A 16041-nucleotide genomic window follows, 5' to 3' on the forward strand; every position below is an offset into this window, starting at 1 on the left:
AGTCTGTGGGGCCAGGTGGGATTCACAGGAGGGTACTGAAGGAGCTGGCTGAAGAGGTCCCTGAGTCACTGTCTGTCATTTACCAGCAGTCCTGGCTAACCAGGGAGGTCAAATGCAACACCTATCTACAAGAAAAACCAGAAAGAGAAGCCAGGGATCTACAGGCCTGTCAGCCTGACCTCGGTGCTGGGGAAGGTTGTGGCATAGAAGGTCATTTTGAGTGCCATCACATAACACAAAAGGACAACCAGGGGATCAAGCCCAGGCAGCATGGGTTGTGAAATGCAGGTCCTGTTTAACCAAGCTGATCTCCTTTTATGAAAAGGTGACCCACTCAAGTGTAGGAGGGAAAGGCTGCAGATGTTGTCTACATGGACTCTAGTAAAGCCTTTGACACAGTTTCCCACAGCACTCTCCTGGCCCAGAGAGTGGTGGTGAATGGTGCTACCTCCACTTGGTGGCTGGTCACCAGTGGTGTTCCCTAGGGCTCAGTTTTGGGGCAAGTCCCGTTTAATGTCTTTATCAATGATCTGAACTAGGGTGTTGAGTGCACCCCCAGTAAGTCTGTAGATGACATCAAGTTTGGTGGGAGTGTTGATCTGCTGGTGGGCAGGCAGGCTCCGCAGAGGGATCTGAACAGGCTGGATCAATGGGCCATAGAATTACAGAGAACTTGTAAAGAGTCTTTCTATATAGAAGAGCCTGAATCAAAAAAAATCAGATGAACGTTTGCCAGTTAAAGCTGAGCAGAATTAGAAGGATAATTAAAACTTCAGTATATTGTGCAGAAGGAATATGTGGTCATTGGGCTAGGAAACTAAGTATTTTAATTAACATGGCTAAAAATAAGTCATAGCAATGCATTATTTTGAAATCTGTATATGGCCAAGCCATACTAATGTAAAGTGGTCTGACCTTAAGATCATTATATAATTTTCAGGGCGAAAAATCATTCTCAGAATCAAGAGTAGAGAGAGATATGTAAAGATTTAGTTGTTTTTTCAAAGTTTTCAGCTACAGAAATAGATGCTTTTTCTGAGCATGAGTGAATGAATGCTGATGCCCTTTCCTCTCTCTTCTAATTAGACACTTCCCACTTCACTTCTGCTCTGCCAGCTCAGATGAAAGTTTGGAAGTCAACAAGTAAACTGCAGGAAGGTAAAGAAAAATGGAAAGATGGGGGAGGAGATAAACAGTGATGGAATATATGGGAATAAAAGGCACAAAACAAATATGTACCCCCAATTTATATCAGGGTGACAAGAGGCCTATGAATAAACAACACTAGAGTCAATGGTGTTTTTCAGAGTGTATCAATATGGGCAGAGTGGAAAGGCTCCTCTGCCTTTTCTTAGCATACTATTTCATGAAGATCTTTATCTGTTCAAAGCAATTTTATTATTTCATAATCTACCATACAATATTTTCAGGCCTTTGCAAGGCTTGTAAAACTTGGTACTAACCATAAATAACATATTGTCAAACACAGATATCAGAAATTCCCTGAGCTTCATAATGCTAAAAGCAGAGTAGCTCTGCTACTGACCAGTGACAGAGAGAAGATACTGTTCTGACTCCTGTGGATTTTGTATTCTCTGTTCCCTCGTATCTCCGATTCGGCCATCCATCTCCTGTATAATAAAGCATGCTTGTACTTTAAAGTGAAGAAAAATACACTGATTTTTAAATGTTACAAGCAAATATTTCTTAAAACATTTTCTAGGGGTATTTATTTGTACAAAATACAAATCCTCACATGGGGATCCTCACTGAGGATGAAGTATTGAAGAAGAAATTATGATTTTATATGAATCCTGAAGTAGAGGTTGCACAGGACTTAAATGTTCCATCAATTTTAATTGTGGTTTGTTTCAAGGATGGAATCTGATCAGAGTGGGTTCCAGAGTGGATCAAGGAGCTCAAAAACTTAAATGTTGGCTCATCATTAAAGGGCAAATGCTAGATTAGACACCATCTAAAGGCCATGCAGACAGACAGTACAACTTTCAGATCCATAGCAACAATTAATTCATTTAATTCATTACAGTTGTGACTTGAATTAATGTTAATTAATTATTGTTAATCCACATAAACTCAAATACAAACCTGTTGACCAGCCTGTTCTGCTTTTGTTTTCTTTATTTTTAGAGCTCTGAGACACTGCTTCTGATTCATTCACACTAAAACATGAAGTAACAACATAGTTTATGGTTGGATTGTTCCTAATAATTAAAAATCAAGTTGTCTCTATGCAATTTAAATGTGGCTAGCAGTACAGCTTCTAGTTAATTCATCTGTGCAAAATGACATCTGTGCAAAATGAGTATCTGCCCGTGTCTATTTAAGCAACATAAATAATTTAGTGAACTAAAACTTCTTCATGGTTCTCCATCACTGTGCCCGTTGATTAACCAAGGAAATATAATTTAGTAACTATGTCATTTTAATCATTGTGGAAGAACTTTGTACTTTATAATTCATACATACATACTTGCAAGTGTAATATGTCGGAGCAAAGTCCAGCAGAATAAGCACAGTGTGAAATAAGGAATATGCAATTTTGCTGCATTTGTGATAGCATGTTGGAGCTGATTTATTCACTTGGACTTAAGTAGCAGGCAAAGTACAACTGTAGAGAGTGAGCTCATTTACTTGTGTTCTTCCTTGCCTGTCTTCACTTCAAAGAGGTAAGATGCATGCCCAGGGCTGTTTTCTTTGGTGATTTCTTAATAATTTATAATATCAACTTCTATTCTGGAATTAAACAGATATGTAAATAACTTCAATGTGTAAATATGCGTGAAAAAAGAAAAGACTGACTCATTCAAAAATGCTAAAAGAAAGATGAACAGTTCAAAAATAACTCCAGGTTGAAGGTCAAATTTCATGAAGTTTAATTATGCTTGGGGGTTTTGATTTCAAGTCATTTAAAATTTAATAGTTAGTCATAGCAGTAATAATAGAAGCTTTCAGGGAAAATGATACATGACAGTAGGAAATACAGGCACAGCAAACTTAAATGCTTTAAGGGAAGCACTGTGCCAAATTTCGTGGAAGGTAATTTTCCAATTTATTATGATCCTAATGTCAAATGACCAACTTTGCATAAAATAGCAAATTATATGCTAATAGTAAATCATAGTTATTACTGAATAGTTTTAGGTAGAGTAGAAAATTCTGTTTTGCTGTGTTTTCTATGGTACGTATAAATCTTAAGTCTCAAACCTGAGCTTTATTATGTTGGTTTATCTTGAACATTTTTTAAAAAAATGTGCTGAATATTTTTCGCTCTGGAAAACTGTTTGCTGAATCTGCTACTAAGTCATTAGATTTATAAGGAATGTGGTCTTGTTGCAACATAAGCTACTGCGGAGGATATTGGCCTCTGCAGACTGTGTGCTGACGCTGGCGGGAAATAATCTCTGACTGAAGAGCTGTTTGCTGGATCTATTTTCTGCCGTCATCAAAGTCACTGTAGGGAGCCCAGTCCTTAAAAATTAAATTAAAAAAAAATTAAAGAGTTAAAAAGGTTCAGCTAGAGACTAAGTAAATTTGTCCTTTGGGAATATAGGAAACATTTGTTATCCTGATTCAGTCTAAACTGTCATTGATACAGAAACTCCTCTTCAGAGAATCTGGGATTTGCCTAAGTGAGGACCGCAGGATTTAGTCTAGTAATAGCCTAAGCCTTCTTGCTGTATCAGATGGAGGGTTACAAGTTCTATACCCAAAAGGTGGATAAATGAGGCTCAAAGCTGTTTTAATTCAATATATTGCACTCTGGGTTTTGGAGAGGCTAAAGGAAAGTTCTTTTTGATTTGTTTATTGAACTTTTGGATTTTTAATCTGATTTAAACCTGTGACCTATTATTTAAACCTGTAGATAGAAATTCACAAAAAGCATAGTTCAGATGTGCTTAAGTGAGTTTTCCAGTGCATGGAAACATTCCCAGCATTAGGAAAACCATGTCTTTGAGTACTGTTTGAGCTACAGACAGTCAGCAGAGATAATGTTACTGTTTCTGCCAATTCGACCCTTGGTGTCTCTCCTTCACTGTAGTTTGGACTCAGGGAATAAGACAAATTCAGCTCTGATAAATATAAGACGTGCTTTTTCTTTTGTCATTACATCTCTCAATGGCTTTTTTCATTGCCCAGCATGCACAAGGTGACAGAGGTGAGAGATGTTCTAAGTGTCGCAGCACAGTTCTCTGTGTCACAGGAATGACTAGTCAGAAATGCGTGAGACACCAGGAAAGGAGAGGTACCTCAAAGATGGAAGAAGCCAATTTTGACAGAGGCCTACTATGTTGAAGCTAGGTATTTCAAAGCCTTTCTCCTTCAGGACTTCCACACTAAAAGTCCTAAATATTTCCATTTTCAGCTCTAATCTGTGTTACAGTTCTGTATTTCTGCAGGAGAACTGACTCAGAAGGAAGATGTTGTTGACAAGCTCAGCAGGATTTATGCTGTTCTTGCTCTCTCAATGCACTGTGTCACTGAGCACCAAAGAGGCAGTGGTCCTGGCTAATGCCCACCTTCTCCCCCAGAGAGACTCTGAGAGGCTGGGTAATGCCAATGAAAAAGGTACTCACAAAGACAGTGAGAGATTTAGATGCGTGCTGTGTTTTACTTTATTGCTTTGTTGTAACATTTTCAACTCACATATTTGAAAGTTAGCCCTGAGAAAATAGTTTGCAACATGAACATGTCCTGCCGCAAAGTCCCAAATCTTTAAAAACCTTACTTTGCAGCCATCTAATTCAAGAGAAATCAACACATTGTTGGTTTTTTGTGGTTTTTTGTTGCTGTTTTGTTTGGGGGCTTGTTTGGTTTTGTTTGTTTGTTTGTTCGTATTTTTAAATAAACTTCTGTGACATCTGAAGACTTATTGTTAGAACAATCATACCTAGATTACATCTTACATCTTGATACCTAGATCCCATTGGTACCTATAATTGAGGCAACCCTCTGCCTATCTAGCTTTCAAAATCCAGCTTGGTACACTTTTAATACATTTACCAGAGTAGATCCCACATAAAATGTACATAAAGAGTAGTGGGATTGATTCATTTTCATCCCCAGACTAATGGCACTTCGGGGGTTTATAAAATTTACTTTCCAAATTAATCTTATTGTCTATAACAATCAGCCTAAAAATTTTTCTCATTATTTGTCGATAGAAATTGTTCTATAATGTTCACTGAGGGGGTAAATACAAGTGTCACTGTGTATATCACTGACTTGGACATACCTATATACATGACTTTAATAATCCTTCTATAAAATCATGGGATCAGGTTTGGAGGCAGGCAGGCAATGTCTACCAGGCAAATGTTCTAACAACTGGGGTACAGAGTTGTGTACACAGGTCTGCTCTTTCAGGATATTTAATAAGTAATGCAGATATATTGAGATTTAAATTTATTCTATTCATGGCTGTACATTCTACTAGAAATGAAAGGCAGAAAACTTAAGACCTCAGAAAGCCTATACTCCTGTAAATCTGTCTGAGTGGCTTAGAAGTATCAATAAACTTCGAATATCAAATATAAAAGACTATATTGAATAATTATTTAACAGGTTTAGTCCATCTGGATTTCTACAAAACCTATGATACAATACAATATTAAATCAGAGATGGTAGAGTTACATTGAGATTGAAAAGAAAATGAAAATGAGTTGGGTAGAAAAGTAAGCCATAAAGTCAAGGTGAGACTGGAAGTATTTGCTTATTAGTTATCTTTTCAATATTCTTATGGAGTATACCAATGCAGAAATAGGAAGATGATGATAGAATTTAATGATACCATGAAGGAGAGAAATGCAAATACAAAAAGTAGGAATATTATGTAGAAAACCCCACAGATGTTCTTAAGTAATACCACTGAGATGAAAAATAAAGTACAAAATTTTAGGTTTTGCTGCAAGGTGGTTTGACTGCAAGGTGAGGACCTTACCAGTTTCAAAGAACCAAACTCCAGCTTAAAGGAAACTAAGCAATACAAATTCAATCCTAGAAAATACCAACAAAGATGTTTTAGTAAGACTTTGAAAGAATCAGTGTCACCATATAAGGCCATCTGCAATACTGTGTGCAAATTATACCCACATTCTAGATTATGCAGTGAAGAGATGCAGAAAAGCTACTAAGACAAATAAGGAACTGAAGATATCTTACATGAAATAATAAAAGAAATTATTTACCCTAACAACTTACCCTAACAAAACAAAGACTTATTAAAAATATAGGTTTTGTCATGGTATATGGGGGCTTATTACACAGGAAGAAGCACTTATTTAACTAAAGAATACTATGGCACAAGAAATGAAGATGGACAGTGGAAGTCATTAAAATTAGACTGGGAACCAGATGAGGATTTCTATCAGAGTAGTGACAGCTCGTGAAGTCTACAGTGCCTTTCAGTTGGAAGAGAAGAAATTTAATTATTTTGTGAGAAGACTGTATGATATAATTCCCTACAGCACCAGTAGTAGATAAAATAGTCAATCGTGGTCCCCTTCTCTTTCCAGAAAGTTGGGGGCACTTTTTTTTGTTGTCATTTTTGTTTGTTTGCTTTTTACACTAACCAAACTGTTTAGTGTACTTTTGATCTGTTGGTCATGAGACCATACAATACCACTTCTGTTGTATCACAGGGTAACAAACCTTTTTTTGAGTTTCTGAACATTTGCTGCATCTTCTGTCCTGAAGTTTTCCCTCTTTAGCTGAGTGAGTGCCAACCATCTGGGATGAAGTCAGAGTCAGCTTCCAATCAGAAGACAATCATTCACTCACTCTAAAGGACAGAGTTCAAATTCTAAAATTCATTATTTGAGCAGAAATTTACTTTAATTATTTTTTTTTTCTCAGACTATCCAAGAGATTGTTTTGAGATTTTTCAGCGCTCCAAAGGAAATTCCAGAGATGGTCTTTACATCATCCAGCCAAAAGAGGACCCTATTGTTGTCTCTTGTAACATGCAGGATGGTGGCTGGACAATAATCCAGCACATTACTGCCAACAGTACTGTCGACTTCGACAGGACCTGGCAGGACTACAAATATGGATTTGGCTCTGTTCATGAGAACCACTGGTTAGGAAATGAATATATGCATCAGTTAACTAGCAGCTCTGTGCAATATATACTTGGAGTTAAACTTGTAAACCTAAATGCTGAAATTAAATGGGGACAGTATGAACCATTCCTTATTGAAGGTGAGGAATCTCAGTACCGCATTAGGGTCGGTCTATACAAAGGTAATGCCACTGATGCGCTGACCCTGGACACAGAAGCCTATCTCCATGACAACCAGAAGTTCACCACCAAGGACAGAGACAATGACAATTACTTTCTGAATTGTGCTAAACTGGAACTCAATGACATTCCTGGGGGAGGCTGGTGGTACGACGCGTGTGCTGGAGCAAATCTAAACCGTAGGAACATGATATACTGGCAAAAAGACTGCAACAAGCAACGCCTATGCAAGTTTGCATGGATGATGATCAAACCCATTGAGCACCACCTGTCATCTCCATCCAAGTCCTGCCCGTGTCAGAAAATTGAACTGTAGATAAGCCATGTGCACTTTGAAAGGAACATGGACCTTTTGTCCAGTGACTGAAGTGAACTCACTGACTGAATAATCACACTAAGTAAACATGGTTGAAAATTTAAATTGGGCCTCTGCAAGGGATTTATGATAACATATCTTCCAGGACTGGACCATGTCATAGAAATATGCCAACCACACAAGTGAGAAACTGTCAGAAACTGAGGCCTCTACCACAAGATTTAAATAAACAGAAGTTTTAAAAAATTCATTTTATAGTATTTTAGCCATAAGACAAGCCAGGTATGAAATCCAGGATATGATGTCTTATACAATACATACATGAATATAAATGCATTTCGGAAGGTTTTGTTCCAGTATCAATGTTCATGATTGATCTCCTATAATTGCACATCTTCATATATCATGCATGAGAGAAATTTCCAGTGAAGTGCCTACATTTACAAAATGCATATTGAAGAGTATTGTGTACCATAGGGCAGCAACAGGCCTTTTCTTTCTAAATTTAGTGATTTTAATTTATAAAATTGGAATTTGCCTTATCTCCCATGGCTTCTTTCCCCATTCACTGACTCTTCTTTTATCTCTACTTTTTAATGATCCCATACACATTGAAATATTCAGTATAGGCTTTTCTTTTCTTCCTTCAATTTAGAGCACCCAGCACTAATGGGATTGTCAGCTTTGCCATTTAAAGCTACTAATTGAAAGCTTACAACCCATCTGAATATTTCCCCAAGAAACTCAGACAACACATTTTTTAACAGATCAAATTGATTTTGCAACTGTTTATTTATTGCTTCATTTTTTCCTGAATATCACTTCACTTTGTTTACCATGATTTGACTGTTGCTCCTCCCTGTTCCATGATGTGCTTTAGCTTTCTCTTTTTTTAATACCACTGTGAGAAAAAAAGACAGCATTGCCTTTATTTCACATTTGCTAGCTTCAATTGTTTTGATACTCAGACCTAACATTATTTCTAATTTTTCTAATTATAAAATAAAATAAAAATTATATATTCTTCTGTTTTAAAATAATAAATAAAAGAATTTTAGCTTTGGTAACCTCGAAGACCTTGTTTTCTTTTATCTCTGTTTGAGTTCCTTCACACATTTCTATACCATTGGAATAGCTGAATGATAATTGAGGAGCTTTTATTGTTGCATTATACAAAGTGTCAGGATAATCATTAGATTATCATGCATATTTTCTTAGATATTTCAGTTACAGAAACTCAACAAACAAATACTGGCAAATTCCTGCTTTTTAATTTAAAATATGATAAAATATCATCATTTTCACAAAAATTGCTTCACAGAAAATAAATCATACTGTGTTTTGAGAAGACCAAGACTATCAGGATTATTTAAGAAGATAAATTAATTGGGAAGCAGAAAAGCCAAAAAAGTAATATTTATTTTTCATGATGCACTACAACATTTTCAGAAAGAGATACAGCTATGTTGCGTGGGTGAGGCCAACCCAGCACACATGTCAATTTTGCAGCATTTGATTTTTTTTGTCCCCTGAATTTGTGTTCAAAGACAGAAGCGTGATACAGGAGGAGACAGTTAATACCTGAATTGAGTTTATATCATTGAGTCAATTTAATATGGGTTCTGCTGTAACTCTATCAGGATGCCTCCAAAGTTGTAATGAGGATACAAGAAAATCATTTAAGTGCTGCCAGTCTCCCATAGCTTTTATTTGAATTCCTGGCTATATAGCCAGATTCTCACACACCAAAAATATGTTTTGAATAACCTTGACATCAAAGCACATAACAAAAAGTCCACAGGCTGCATCTGATCATCAAAGGCAAGTAACCTGCTCTGCAGCCCACCCTTGGCCTGTTTTGGAGAGTTTTGAAAGAAAGGACTCTGCAAATAAGTTGTATAAATGAGTTGGGCACTGGCAGCCCAAATCCAGCTGCCCAGTTCTGGAGGAACTCTAGTATTAACTAGAGCCCTACAAACCTATGCTGATATTGAATTCCAGTATAGGAATTAGATAAAAATGCAATAAAAACTCATAAGAAGTCTACAAGCAAGACAAAAAAAAAAAGACAGAAATATCAATTCAGTTCAAACAAAGACATTTAATGGAACTCAGGGACTGAGGTACATTCCACACTTCTAAACAGACTATGGATGGATATTACTATTGGAGCTGAATTTGGGACTAAGTAAGAATATTCCAAAACATCCACCGCCATGGAACCGTTAAAAGTGGACTAAATTCTACTTCATAATTTCCTAGCAAAAGACTATCTTAACAGACTTTTTTTCTTCCATTGCTGAACCTTAATCACCAGATTGCAGAAAGGCAGTCCAGAAGGCAGCTGGCCTTCAACACTGAGTCAGTGAAATCTCAGACTGAAGCATGGGGGTTTCCATTCTGCCTACTCCTGTTTTCTTTTGCCCATCACATTTCTCCTATGCTCTCTCTCTCTTAGCCTTTCCTGATTATACTGTCGCCTGCAGTATAAGAAAGGAGGAGAGTCTTCCCACAAGTATCTGCTGAAACAAGTCTATTCAGTCAAATAAATATCTTTGCAAAATGACAAGGTCTAGAGTAATGGGTTTCAGCTCTAAGCACCTGTGAATGGGAGACATTCCTTTTTTAACAAGCAATCTTCTAACAATAGCAATGAAATACTTTTCTTCACCTCTTTGCTACTTTGCATTTCTCCCTATCCCTGTTTTCTCAACTGCAGGAAAGGTAAGCACATTCTCACATACCGATACCACATTAATCAACTCAGAATTTATTTATTTTTGTCTTTAAAAATCATTCAATTTTCACATGAGAAAATGCTTGCTCTTGTTTCTGATTTCTTGGCCTTTCATGTAACTTTTTTTATGTGTTAACCATAGGTTTAAAAGTATGACAAAGTGGTTTTAGGACCGAAAATCCTGTGCATCAATACATTAACAACATTAGCTGTCCCACCTTGTTTTTATTTCCTAGAATTAACAAGGAGTCCTTTAGTCACTCTAACATCATCACTTCAGAAGGCATCAGGGCCCAGGCAGAGTTAAGTGCAGCTGTGCTCCGCAGTTGGTATCCTCCTCTGCACCCTCTCTCCACTCTTCCTCCATAGCTGAAGAATTGCACACCTAAGGAGGCCTTATGGACAGCATACAGTAAAACCAACTGTCTGACTTCCACTATGTCTAGGTAGCTGCACCATGTAAGGAGTAAAAGATATTACAGTTTATATCTTGGCATTGTAATCCGGGGATTCTATATAACCCCCAAACTTAAAATGACTACTGAAACAGGAGCCATCAGCAACCCGGGTTTGGAGAAGTACCTGTTGAGAAGAAAACTTTTGAAGGGCTTCAAAGATTTGGGGTTTTTTGAGGAGGACTGACTGATATATCAGCAGATACACATAGAAGCGAATGGCATTTAGTGGCCAACGGCAAAAGTATCGAGTAAAAGGCAGCACTTTTACTGAGTGTAATGAAAAATGAAGTTCCTTAATTCTGAAGAAATACACCTACCAAGATAGGAAGAACAATTGCAACACCATCCCTTTCTGAAACCACTAATAGTCACAGATGATCTCATGTTTTACAACACAATGTTATCAATTTTTTTAAACTAGTTATAGTTATGGCAACACTATTAATAAAATCATAAACAAGATGCTTATTTGAATGGTCAAAGTTTAAGGCATTATGACACAACCGTTAATTGTATGTGGAAGAAAATTTCTTAGTGGGTTCAAAAGGCAGCAACGGAGACTCGGGATGACCATATATGAAATAATTGGCCTCTTTCTGATTTGGTAGGGGGAAAGCCAAGTAGTTAAGTGAAAAGACACAGTATCCATTTCTGGAGTTAAGATTTAGCAGGCTATTTCAAAACAGAAAAGCCAATGATTACCCAGCAGACTGCAGAAGCATTACAGGAACTGATGGAGGCCTTGGAGTCCCCAAGGCAAACACTGCGGGCATTTCACAGGAAAGCTCTGACCCTGGTCTGTAGCTCATAAAAGTTCTTGTGGGGTTTTTGTTTGTTTGAGTTTTTTTAAACTTTCTGTAATACCAAAAAGAAGGAAGCAGTGTGGAGTTTTTTGGGCAGAGTTCTGTCCAACAGAGGGGCACCTAGATGTACACTTCACAGCAAACTGACTGTAGTAACTCCAGCTTGATTGTTAGGTATATCTGAGGAAACAGGTTTTTGTTTCTCACTAAGCCTAAGTAAGAAACATATTCATATTCTTCATATTATTTCTATCTGTATAGAAAGGAAAGAAAATGAATTTCAGAGAAAAGCTACATCATTCTGTCTGTTTGTTTGTTTTCCTAGAGCAAAGAATTCAGGGAAGGTAGCAGTAATTAGGTCCCCTAAAAATTACAGAGTAACTTTTAAAAAGGAAGCATCCAAAAATTCTCTTTCAATATGAAGATTTGGGGAATCCAAAACTACGAATGGGCAATTTGGAAACTGTTTCCTACCACAAGTAAAGAAGCATCTTACAAAATCCTATTCAAAATTCAGAATCTGAACAAAGTCCACAACTATTAAGTTCAGTTTTAATCTGGGTATCCAGTTCCATAATAACTACATTCTAAGAGAAAATAGCACCTTCCAAATCGATATGGGATTCTTTATTTGCTGTAATGGCTTCTCAGTTAAATTTACATGCTTACCACACCTCAGTGAGATTTTTATTCCTTCAAGGATGTGACTATCCTACCTGCATTTGCATTAAGATTTATCAGTGACTATAATTTGACATGTTCAGGTCATCTATCAAATCTGACAGGAGGCAATGTCACAGATTACTGAGGAAAAAGCCTATGTGCCAGATAAAATAATCAGAATTAGAGATGGGGACTTTTTATGAGACTCAGGTCTGAAACTGGAACAACATCTAAAGTGCGATGAGAAAGTACAGTGAAGTACTTTGCCTTGAAGTCCATCACTGCCTCTGGATCTAGACTCCCTCAAGTCCATATTTCCCAGTGCAGGGAACGAGATGAGGAACAAAAATCCACATATAAAAATAATTTTTCAACAGTTAATAGCAGTTAATATTGACATGAATAGTTGAGTAGGATATGCATTATTGGCAACTGAATTGGTATAATCAATGGAAAAATATTCTCTATCATATTTGACAGGTTCTTAGACCTATTTCTCTGTTAAGTCTTTTGATTTCATTCTTTTGCAATTCAACAAGATTTTTTCTATAGGGAAACCCTTGCATTTATGATCTATCATGACTTTCTGTCCTTTGCAAAGCTCTTCACTCTAAGTAGTCACGGAAAGTACACAACGGTATCCAGTGTTCTATACCTGTTCAAAATTCTGGGAACTATTTCCAATTGTTTATCTACAAATATAAATTATATTTACAGAAATTTAATGTTAGTTGATAATTTATGGGATCTGGAACATACAGGGAGGCTGACATATATGAAAGGTAGAGGCAAAAATCCTACCCCAAGTCTGTGGGAAAATTCAATACTCAAAATATAAAAGCTGCTAGGTCTCTGAAAAGTTTAGTTAGGTATGTATATTTATGCATCTCTATTGATAATACATACATATATTTGTACATATATGTATGTGTATTTAATTATGTATAAATAAAATGTAATTTTACAAAAAACATTTCACTAGTCCATGACCATAACCAATTATAGGATCAGTAAAATGTCATTATAACTACAGAAATACAGACAACAAGATTGTCCTACACTGCAAAAGTCCCACAACACTTTTCAAAGGTACAAAAGATAATTAAGTACTAAGTGATACTCTGATGACAACCACATTTGTCTTGTGATTTTGATTTCTTTTTAAGAAAAAATATCCTACATAACAATAAAGCAACACATACCTCTTTATATAATTCATGATATTTACAATGTACTCATGTTTGGCCATGTAATCTCTCACATGATTAAGTGCTAGCAGCATAATTTGAGCACACATTTCACAATTATAATAAATCAACATTGTTGCATCCATCACCATGTATTCTAATACATTAGCTGAGCACAGAGTCTATAATCACTTACAGAACATTCTTCAACAGAAATCGAAACCAACAAAAAATATCCCATTTAATTTCAGTAGAAGCCAATGCTTCATTTTAGCAATAACAGTGCAGCTAGCAGGAACTGTTACTACCTCATAAATTTTGCCATTAACTACAGCTTTTGCCCCAGAGGGACACATTCATTTGCTAAAAATCAAGCATAGTTTTATGAATGTCTGATCCAATGTAATATAAAATAAACCCACTATAATAACCAATGTGTACATAGTTACTGTACACAGGAAAAGCTCTGGATAGTGACAGAGCAAAGTTGATGAAAGGTCTTTAAAAAACCTCTGCTTTCCTTTAATAAGTAATCATATGCTAGTGCACAAAAATAATAGGCACAGTATGGTGCATTACAAAATCAATCGTGAATTTAGAGAATATATTTAACATTATTACCACTTCTAACCTTCACTGACACAATTTTGCCCTATGAGACCAGAGATAAAGCAAGTGTTAATTACTTGTACTGTGATTGTTGAAATGGTGGAATTATTTATCTGTAGGGAAATTTTTGATGGTATGATAATTTAATAAATTATACAAATAATTTCACCGAGAGCAATGGTACATTCATGATAACTAATACAATCCCTGAAATGTGCAACTTGGTCATGTCACCACTATAATGTCCCACTATCGTGTAGAGTAGATATTATATGAAGATTGTCCCAAACTAATATTCCAGAGTACCTCACTCAGAATTTTAATAGAAAGGCTAGAACTGAATTTGAACTTTGAGTACTCAAAGATCTTTCTCATTTATTCATAAACATTTGTTTCCTTTACATCTTCATTCCTCATGACTCCTGTTGTCATTAACTTTGTTTTCTCGTGGTCTTTCCTGAGGCTTCTTGTTTGTTCCTGCCAGAAAGAGGCAGGTCAGCAGCTCTGTTCCAACGGCCTTCTGCTGAAGGCAGCCCCTTGCTTATGCACCCAGTCAGTGCTGCAGGACTCCTGCCAATCTATCACAGACATCAGTCAGGCACAGGCAGTTCAGCCCTGGCACCAAAAGCCCCAGCAAACCTCAGTTAGTGGACAGTGCCTTAGGTCATTGTAACTAGGCCAGTACAACCCAGTCCCAGAAGCTATAGCCACCTGAGGGGTTGACTCCAGCCCCCGGTACGGTAGCAGAAATGGTTCTGCTGGACCAAAAAACAGTACCTGAAGGTAACTTGTGTTTCCAAGCACCTGATACTGACTAGTAATTTTAAAGCCATTCAAAGACAAAAAATGTAAAGTGTCCTTAATAGTTTTATAGAAATATTCAAAATTTACTTCAAAAAATCTTTCAGGGATGCCAATTCTGTCACTGTTTACATATAGGTAAATGTACAGTGCACCAATCCTTATTCTTCTCTTGTTCTGCATCATTCCATCAGTAACGGAAAATTCTGGGCTCAGGGGAAGGACAACAAAGGTGATTTGGAAAAAGGCTTTCCTTGTGTGTGTAGATAGACTGTATCCATTATGCTTTACAGTCAGTTCTGTTTTGTACCATTGTCAGTATTGCATAAAATTTTAAAATTTCCTTCAGAGGTACTGGGAACTGGAGAAATTTAGAGATATCTGCTAATCAACACCATTTTTGCAGATGACAGTCACTTGTATGATGGATTGGGACTGAGATTGGGACTGGCTTCTTCATATACAAAATACATTATCTATTCCCTTCACTATGAGCCCTTCCAATGTCTCCACAAAAGTCCTCCTTAAAGTGGAAATTTTATCAGTATTACAATCTCCTGCAATATGCGTGTTCATTTTGAGTATCATTAATCTCCCTAACCATTTAGTATTGGGCATGAGAGCATTTATCCCTTTACATATTCCTTGTTGCATTTTAACAGCAGGTGGAAAAGTCTCAAAACAAAAGTAGTACAAGCTCCATTGCTTGGTACATTGAAAACTAAATAGACAATACACTAGCAAGGAATTACAGAAAGACAGGGAATTACAGGGAGAAAGACTGGATGACCTAACCTGATGATTGGATGATCATCTCAGTCTAATTTCTATTAGTTCATAATTTACTCTACATATTCTTAGGCTGAAAGAAAGGACATAAGACCCCAAACATAGTAACTTTAATGCAGATCTACTGTATAGTCGAAAACAAACTGTGTCATTCATAGCAGCCACTGACTTTTTATCCCAAGCACACTATTTTCATGCAAAATTTAACTTATCAGCAGATTTTTTTAACCACTAGACACATAAAGCAACAGCTTTGAAAAGACAGAATTACAGTCCATTTGCTAGGTTACATCAATATATATATTTCCCCTTATTCCTTATTCAAAAGCAATTATGGCAGTCTGGTATTGCCGTGCCAGTATAGTTTCTCTTCCACTTTTTTCTTTTTCCACTGGCAGAAAAGCAGCATCTTAAAGTCT

At 36.6% G+C, this 16041-nt stretch overlaps 2 protein-coding genes across 3 annotated transcripts in view; one reads left to right on the top strand and one right to left on the bottom strand.

Moving 5' to 3' along the window:
- Window positions 1-1624: 1624 nt before the first annotated feature.
- LOC116787851 (fibrinogen-like protein 1-like protein) lies at window positions 1625-8577 on the top strand. 2 transcript variants are annotated; one of them, XM_032689826.1, is made up of 3 exons: window positions 1625-4320; window positions 4403-4587; window positions 6875-8577. In XM_032689826.1, exons 2-3 carry the CDS (start codon window positions 4440-4442, stop codon window positions 7573-7575), a joined length of 849 nt encoding a protein of 282 aa, XP_032545717.1. In that variant the 5' UTR covers window positions 1625-4320; window positions 4403-4439; the 3' UTR covers window positions 7576-8577. The 2 variants fall into 2 exon arrangements, with proteins under 2 accessions (XP_032545717.1, XP_032545716.1); XM_032689825.1 differs by having other exon boundaries at window positions 1625-4587.
- Window positions 8578-12178: 3601 nt separating this feature from the next.
- CHRM5 (cholinergic receptor muscarinic 5) overlaps window positions 12179-16041 on the bottom strand; it is a 51747-nt gene continuing 47884 nt past the window's right edge. Inside the window, 1 exon segment of the mRNA XM_032689821.1 lies at window positions 12179-16039. Coding sequence (XP_032545712.1) covers window positions 15954-16039 — 86 coding nt within the window. The 3' untranslated portion in view covers window positions 12179-15953.

Source organism: Chiroxiphia lanceolata, chromosome 6 (assembly GCF_009829145.1).
Source record: "Chiroxiphia lanceolata isolate bChiLan1 chromosome 6, bChiLan1.pri, whole genome shotgun sequence".
Lineage (NCBI taxonomy): Eukaryota > Metazoa > Chordata > Aves > Passeriformes > Pipridae > Chiroxiphia > Chiroxiphia lanceolata.